At 53.8% G+C, this 7,110-nt stretch overlaps 1 protein-coding gene across 1 annotated transcript in view; it reads right to left on the bottom strand.

Moving 5' to 3' along the window:
* Nucleotides 1-938: 938 nt before the first annotated feature.
* Nucleotides 939-7,110, bottom strand: part of HADHA (hydroxyacyl-CoA dehydrogenase/3-ketoacyl-CoA thiolase/enoyl-CoA hydratase (trifunctional protein), alpha subunit) — a gene marked incomplete at both ends in the record, with an annotated part of 8,641 nt that continues 2,469 nt past the window's right edge. The window contains 5 exons of the mRNA XM_010186325.1: nt 939-1,084; nt 1,558-1,672; nt 2,361-2,556; nt 2,930-2,998; nt 5,459-5,599. Of these exons, the coding sequence (XP_010184627.1) occupies nt 939-1,084; nt 1,558-1,672; nt 2,361-2,556; nt 2,930-2,998; nt 5,459-5,599 (667 nt within the window). The remainder of the gene's footprint in view (nt 1,085-1,557; nt 1,673-2,360; nt 2,557-2,929; nt 2,999-5,458; nt 5,600-7,110) is intronic.

Genomic DNA, 7,110 nt, shown 5'->3' with positions numbered 1-7,110 from the left:
AAGAGAGGGTGAACTTGTCCAGGTCAGTAGCCGCCAGGTCTTGAGGAGGGAAAGTGCAAGGTATATGGCCAAAGCACCACCTCACGCCCGAGAGCCTTTCATAGGCATTTAGAGATGGTGGTTTAGTGGTGGACAGGTTGTGGTTGGACTCGGGTCTTTTCCAACCAAATTCGAAAGACCTTATCCCCTCTGCAGCTCCTGAAAGGAGGGGGTAGAGAGGGGGGTGTTGGCCTCTTCTTCCAGTGATAGAATGAGAAGAAATGGCCTCGAGTTGTGCCAGGGGAGGGTGAGGTTGGATCTGAGGGGAAATTTCTTCCCTCAAGGGTTCTCAGGGCCTGGCAGGAGCTGCCCAGGGCAGTGGTGGAGTCCCCATCCCTGGAGGGCTTCAAAACCCATGTGGATGTGGCACCAGGCTCATGGTTTAGTGGCCATGGTGGGGTCGGGTTGACGTTGGACTCAATCTTAGAGGTCTCCTTCAACCTTAATGATGCTGTGATTAATATCCTTCAGTCATGACCCAAACCTCAGCTCCTGCCTCATCCACTGCCCAGGGCCATGGCCATACAGCCAGATCAGAGATGGGTCCAGCAGAGCTTTGCCCATGCTCTTGGCTCATTCCTCAGCCTGGAAAGCTCTGCACACCAAGCTCTGCTCAGCTTTCTCTGTGCCACATAGGGGCATGGGGGGCACCATTTCTCAGCTCTGTGCAGCACAAAACCAGGTTTCCAGAAGTGCTGCAAGGCAGGTGATGAGATACCAGAGCCTCATTTTCCACCAAGCACCATACAGCTGCGCAAAAGCCAAGGATTTCTTAAAAATGAAGGGCCTTTGCACATCTCCCAGCCCAGCTCCACAACGACCAGGCACAGTAAAAGCTCTCTAAAGAGCTACAAAGTGCACTATGAAGCTTTCAAGGCAAGCCATGCAAACCCACTCACCTCCCAGGCATGGTGGGAAGCCCAAGCCGAACACAGCACCAATATCCCCCTCCACGGGGTCGCTGAGGATCCCTTCCTGCAGGCACATGGCTGCCTCGTTCACAAACCTGGTCACCAAGCGCATCTGGATGTCCTCATCGGTGCAGCTGCAAGGAAAGGGCCTGTCAAGGCTGTGTAGGTAACACAGGGGCATGGAGGAGCCAGCACAGACAGGGACAGAGCCAGGGGTAGGGGACAGAATGGTTTCCCACTGGGAATGTCCCCATGTGTGGGGATAAGGATTGTGTTGTGACCACTTAAGAGTGGCAAAGGCTTGACCAGACCAGATGGGAACCGCTCCAGGGGATGGTTCAGTGCCAGCTCTACACCAGGTCCAATGCCAGGAAGGTCCTGGCAGGCCCCACCATTGGAAAGCTTTCTGCACAGGTGCCCAAACACTGATAAATTTGAGGATGCTCCATTCCCGCTAGCAGAAGCTCCCCCAAGCCAACAGCCTGCTCCCCTACACGCCAGCCAAATGTAATCTGGAGTGACTTTGTCTTCACCAACCTCCTCCAGTGCTGCTCAGATGCAGAAGGAGCTGGGTAAGGGCAAGAACCAGCCCACGATGGCTACTTACACTTCAGGTTTGGCCGTCATCTTGAACCGCGCCAAGATCTCATCCATGCCGGAGTTCACGCTCCTGTTCTTCACCCCCTCCTGGTAAACGTAAAAGCCTTTCCCTGCCTTGCGACCTGGTGGGGATGAAAAGAGACAGTCACAGCCTGCCACACGTCCCATCTGCTCCCTTTGCCTCTGAACTCCTTGTGACTCTTAGCACGAGCAGATCCTGCACTTCAGAGCGAGCCCGTGCGCTGCCTCGCCAAGCACAGAGGGGACAGGGCCCGTGGCCAGCTGAATCCTTGGCAAGATGTGCCCGGTGCTAATGCCTTCGCTAGGTCCAGAGCACAATGAAGTAATGCCACCGTTTCCATGGCTATGGCAGCAAAATGACACAGTCCTTGGGAGCAAGGGACAGAGGTGACAAGATCTCCTGAGCAGCTCTCGCTGCCAGGGGCCTGGTGACAGCGAGGGTCACTGGAGGGTGAAAGCTGTCACGGTCACACAGATGCACGCTGCTCCTTCCTGGCATGCTCAATGCAGGCAGAAACGTGGTTTTTACCTTGCACAGAGCTTCTAAACCTCAGCTCAGGGCTTAAAAGAGCACTTTCCTTTCCAGTCACTTGCTTCCTGTGTCCCAGAGCACTTGTGCAGGTTTTATGAAGGGGCCAGAGGTTCACAAGATCTTGCCTTTGCTCTGGGCAACACCTTTGCCTGCTGCTATCAGTCTGGCTGCAGACCAACTCACTCCCAGGGCTGTTCCCTGTGCTTTTCCTTGGACAAAGGGCAAACGTGTGTGATTAAAACAGCTTAGGGTCTCACCTAAGAAGCCTTTTTCCACCATGAGCTTGAACAACTCGATGCTGCCTCCTCCGAAGCGCTCGCCAAAGGCCTTGCCGAGGTCCTCGGCCACGTGTGTGGCCACATCGACTCCCACCTCGTCGATCAGCGTGGCAGCACCCACGGGGAAGCCGAAGGCCGTAGAGATGGCGTCTATTTTCTTTGGGTCAATGCCCTCCTGCGGGAGTGGAAGGGGAAGCAATGATGTCTCTGGGTGAGGGTCCTGGAAACCCAGCGTGGGGGCAGAAACCTCTCATTTATTTGAGGCCAAGGAAAGGAATCAGCCTCGTTAGCTGTTTAATTACAGACAGAAGCGGTGGAATAATGCTTGCACCACTCCCCTGGTGCTGTGTGAGGAGAAAGGAGCCCCATCGCTGCCCACGCCAGGTCTCATCATCCCACAGCTCAGCCCGGAGCAGCCTGAGGACAACCACGGGTGGTACCCACCTCCCTTTTTGGCCAGGGCTGGGCTCAGCCTGATGGGGGCAAGGGAGAAGCAGAATTTTCACACAATTATTTAGGAGATGCTCGACAGCCGATGGGATACGCACCTGGAGAACTCGAACCACTTCTCCCAGCATCGGCCCCAGGCACCTGGTGGTGTAGAAGCCAGGCCCATCCTAGGGAAGAAAAATGCAGCAGATCAGTACAAACTACAGGGCCACAACTGATTTTGGCAGGACAAGAAGCGGTGTTTCACAGCCCAGGCTGCACTTCAGCCACTGCCATGCAGGACAAACACACTGAAATCCCTTCCTAACAGCATGGTATTGAATACTAAAATAGTTTTTCCCCCTCTAGGACTCAGCAGTGTTTGAAGACTTCCATGAACTCACTCCCTGGAAGTTCCCACCAGAGTGGTTTTTTTAATTTAAAATAGCTTTTATTTAAAATAAGCAGGCTGCAGAAGCCTCCATGCTTCCCCAAGTCCAACAGGCTGACAGGGGAAAGGGTGCTCAGTGCAAGTGAAATGGGCATAAACCGGTTGTTTCACCTTTGATATTACTCACAAAGTAAGGAAGCAACAGATGGGCTGCAAATTGGGAAGCCTTTGATGTGGGGATGCGGGTTCAAGAAGCAGTGCTGTATCTCTAGCAGCCTTTAGAGACGCCTCGAGCACTTTTAGCCAAGCCAGTTCTCCCAGCACCACAGGAGAGACCTGCTCAGCAATGCTGGCAACCTCATCAGTGAAAAGACCAATCCAAAAATACACTCAAACTGCCTGGAGCCCACCAGGCTCAGATACCACACCTCACCACACAATCCCAGCATGTCAAGAGCTGGAAGGGACCTGGAAAGCTCCCCCAGTGCAACGTCCCCACAGCAGGATCACCAGAGCAGTCACACAGGAACACGGCCAGGGCTTTGGGGGTCTCCACACAAGGAGACTCCACAACCTCTCTGGGCAGCCTGGGCCATGCTCCAGAACCCTCACACTCATAAACTTTGGCCTCAGCTTCAGCTTGAGCCTCCTGTGCTCCAGCTTGGGACCATTGCCCCTTGTCCTGCCATTGGACATCCCACAGCAGAGCCTGGCTCCTTCCTCCTGACACTGCCCTTTCCCAATTGATCCCCCGGAATGAGGGCACCCCTCAGTCTCCTCTGCTCCAAGCTCAAGAGCCCCAGCTCCCTCAGCCGCTCCTCAGCACAAGATGCTCCACAGTGGTCACTGCTCCAAGTGATAGCACTTGTATGGTCAGGAAAAACGGCAAGACCATTGTCTCACTATAGGTCACATATCTGCACCTCATCTTGGTGGCCCTGCTGGACTCTTTCAAGCAGTTCCTGTCCTTCTTGAGCTGAAGGCCCAGCACTGGACACAAGATTGCAGCTGTGGTGTGAGCAGGGCAGAGCAGAGGGGCAGGGGAACCTCTCTGCCCTACAACCACCCCTTCTCATCCACCCCACGATGGCCTTGGCCTTCTTGGCTCAAGGGCACACTGCTGGCTCATGGGCATTGCTGCCACCAGCACCCCAGGTCCTTTCCAGCCACTCGTCCCCTGCAGCGTCCATGGGGTTATTGCACCCCAAGTGCAGGACCCGGCCCTTGGCCTTGTTGAAGCTCATCCCATTGGCCTCAGGCCCTGGATTCAGCCCATCCAGGTCCCTCTGCAGAGCCTTCCTACCCTCAGCAGATCAACACACCCTCCCAACTCAGTGTCACCTGCAAACTCATGCCTGCGCCTTTTCATGTTGGTCTCATCTTGAACAGACCATGTCTGCACTACAGAGCCCTTGGGGGAGTATTTTATTAATAATGCTACATGGAGGGTCTGCATTTCGTATCCTGAGCTATTGCCATCAGAGAGTCCCCAGGGATATTTGAGGACGCAAAGCCAAGCAGTTGTGCTGGAAAACTGTACAGAAGGAGGAAGATGAACCCCAAATCAAGTCCCATTCACGTTGCCAGCTGGGAGAGGTCCTTGCAGTGAAATGACCCAGGTAGGGATCACTTGGGCACAGCTGAAACAGCATCACTGATGCTTCCTACCGTAAGACCAGCTCTGTTTGGAGGAGCCTCTGCCCAACAGCAGCTGTCAGCCTGACAAACCACACAAAGGCCATGCAGGCTTTCCTGCATCCTTAAAGTCCTCAAAGTTTGTTCTCAACTGCTGCCTCGCTGTGCTGTGCTCAGTTGTCTCCTTCTGCTTGGTACAGCTCTTGCCCTATGCTTGCACACGTATTTCTGCCCCCCCTCACACATTTAAACCCAGACAGAGGAGGGTTACTGCTCACTGATGCTCTGTCCTTGCAGCTCAGCACAAAGAAGGGGTGGCGAGAGCCCTGCCTGGACTCTGCTCCATCTCAGATGTCACTGCAGACCTCAGCGTGCTGGAAGCTGCATGGAGCAGCACTGCCAGCTCCCTGTGCTGGTCCATCAGTGTCCCTGTGCCCCTGGCCTGCCACAGCTGCTCCAAAGGACACTTGAGGCATCACTTGGGCACCTGCCACCTTCTGACTCCCATTTTTACCCCTCAGCACGAGTAGCTAACGCCAGTGCATTCACAGCCACGTTTCAGGCTCCTCTCCTCTGCCTGCCCTTTATTACCCAGCTCCTGTCTTGCGCAGCATCCCCTCACCTTTACCACGATGACGACCTTGCCTTGCTTGAGGCCGACAGCAACAGCGGAAGCAGCCGTGTCCTGGGATGTTTTGTCCGTGGTGACGATTTCCAGCAGCTGCATTTTGTCCACGGGGGAGAAGTAGTGCATCCCAATCACCTAGGAGGAAGGGAGAGTGCAGGGTTAAGCCAGAATTTGGCTCCGAGCTGATGGGCAAATGCCCAAATGCAAAGGGAAGCAGACCGGTGTGGGCTGCAGGACCCAGCACCACTGCACGCTGTCCCTTCAAGCCACACACTTCACCGTATCCATCTCTGATGGGACTGCCCTCCAGTTCCCTTTTACTCCTTGGCTTTCCCAAGGACACAGCACACTTGTCTCAGCGAGGATTTCGGTGTAACGCTTACAGGACCAAGAGCACTGCTCAGCTCTCTCTATATTGGTTAATCTGGCAGCAAAACCTGCCTGGGAATCAGAGTCGAGCTCAGTCCTCAGGCAAATGATGGCACTGAGGGACCTGCAGGTGCTCTCTGAGCTGCCACACGTCGGGGGTGATGCTTCTGGACATCGAGAGTGGAACAGCAGCCACAGAGACAGCCACCGAGCAGAGTCCCTGTGTTCTGCTTGTGAAGGTTTTGGTTTAATTTACTCATTTTCGGTAATGAATTTCAGGACGAGAAGGCACGTTTCCAGAAACTAAATTACAGAGCAGCCTTCCTCTGGGGACAGCATTTAAGCGGGGATTATTCGGCTGTGTGCCTCACTTTCTTAGCACGACCATGTAATCAGCGTGTCACCTTCATGCCTCCTGGCAGCTACACTTGGCACTAAGAGCTGGATAAGACAGAGGCACCTTTGCAGGAGAGCTGCAGACTGCAAAACTGATTAAAGAAAACACAGTAATTAGTTAACTGCTTTGCTATTAGTTTCCCCATAAAGAGCCATTGCACAGGCAATTTATTCACTAAGAGGATGTTTAAAAAGTATGAATAAGATTCAGTTTGGATTTTGGAGGCAACTGAGGTTTGACAGCAAGCCAGGAGGAGGCTCAATAAGGTCACAGGGACCTCCAGCAGTGGGGACACACTTTGTCACTGCATGACCTGTGCAGATGTCCACAGAACTGCAGGAAGTCAAGCAGCAGAGGCAATGCACTGCCCTGGGCAGGCTTGAGACCCTCGTAGGAGTTTTGGGAGTCAGCCAAGGGTACCTGAGCTTTTGAATTTGTGAGACACTTATCAGCTAAGCTCTAGAGCTTCCCCCTCCTGCCCAGGCTGCTACTGCCTCCCCATCTCACCTATTTTAGAGGGAGATGGGATCATCTCACATAACTGTTTGCATTTTCTCCAGCCCCAGGCAGGCAAAGTAGATTTCTCAAATAAGGGGAAGTGTTTTAGAAGTGTTTTCCCTTTTGTTACATCAAGGACACCCTAAAAAAATGCTTAGCCCTCAGGAGGTGACTCCACCCAGTCACACAGACCCCTCACGCTACTTCAGATGCTCTCCAAGGACAAGCTCTTTGTTGAAAGCTTGCACTGGGGGAAGAGGATGAGCTGTTTCCTGTTTGGAGGAGGAAGCAGAAGATCCCAGTGCTCACTCACAGCAAAGGCAGTTTGCCACTGATGGGCAGCTGAGTGCTGAGTAGGCTCATGGCAGACACGTGGCCCAGA

The sequence above is a fragment of the Mesitornis unicolor genome, unplaced genomic scaffold (genome assembly GCF_000695765.1).
Source record: "Mesitornis unicolor isolate BGI_N332 unplaced genomic scaffold, ASM69576v1 scaffold7716, whole genome shotgun sequence".
NCBI classification, from domain to species: domain Eukaryota; kingdom Metazoa; phylum Chordata; class Aves; order Mesitornithiformes; family Mesitornithidae; genus Mesitornis; species Mesitornis unicolor.
This window is presented reverse-complemented; position numbering and strand designations above follow the sequence as displayed.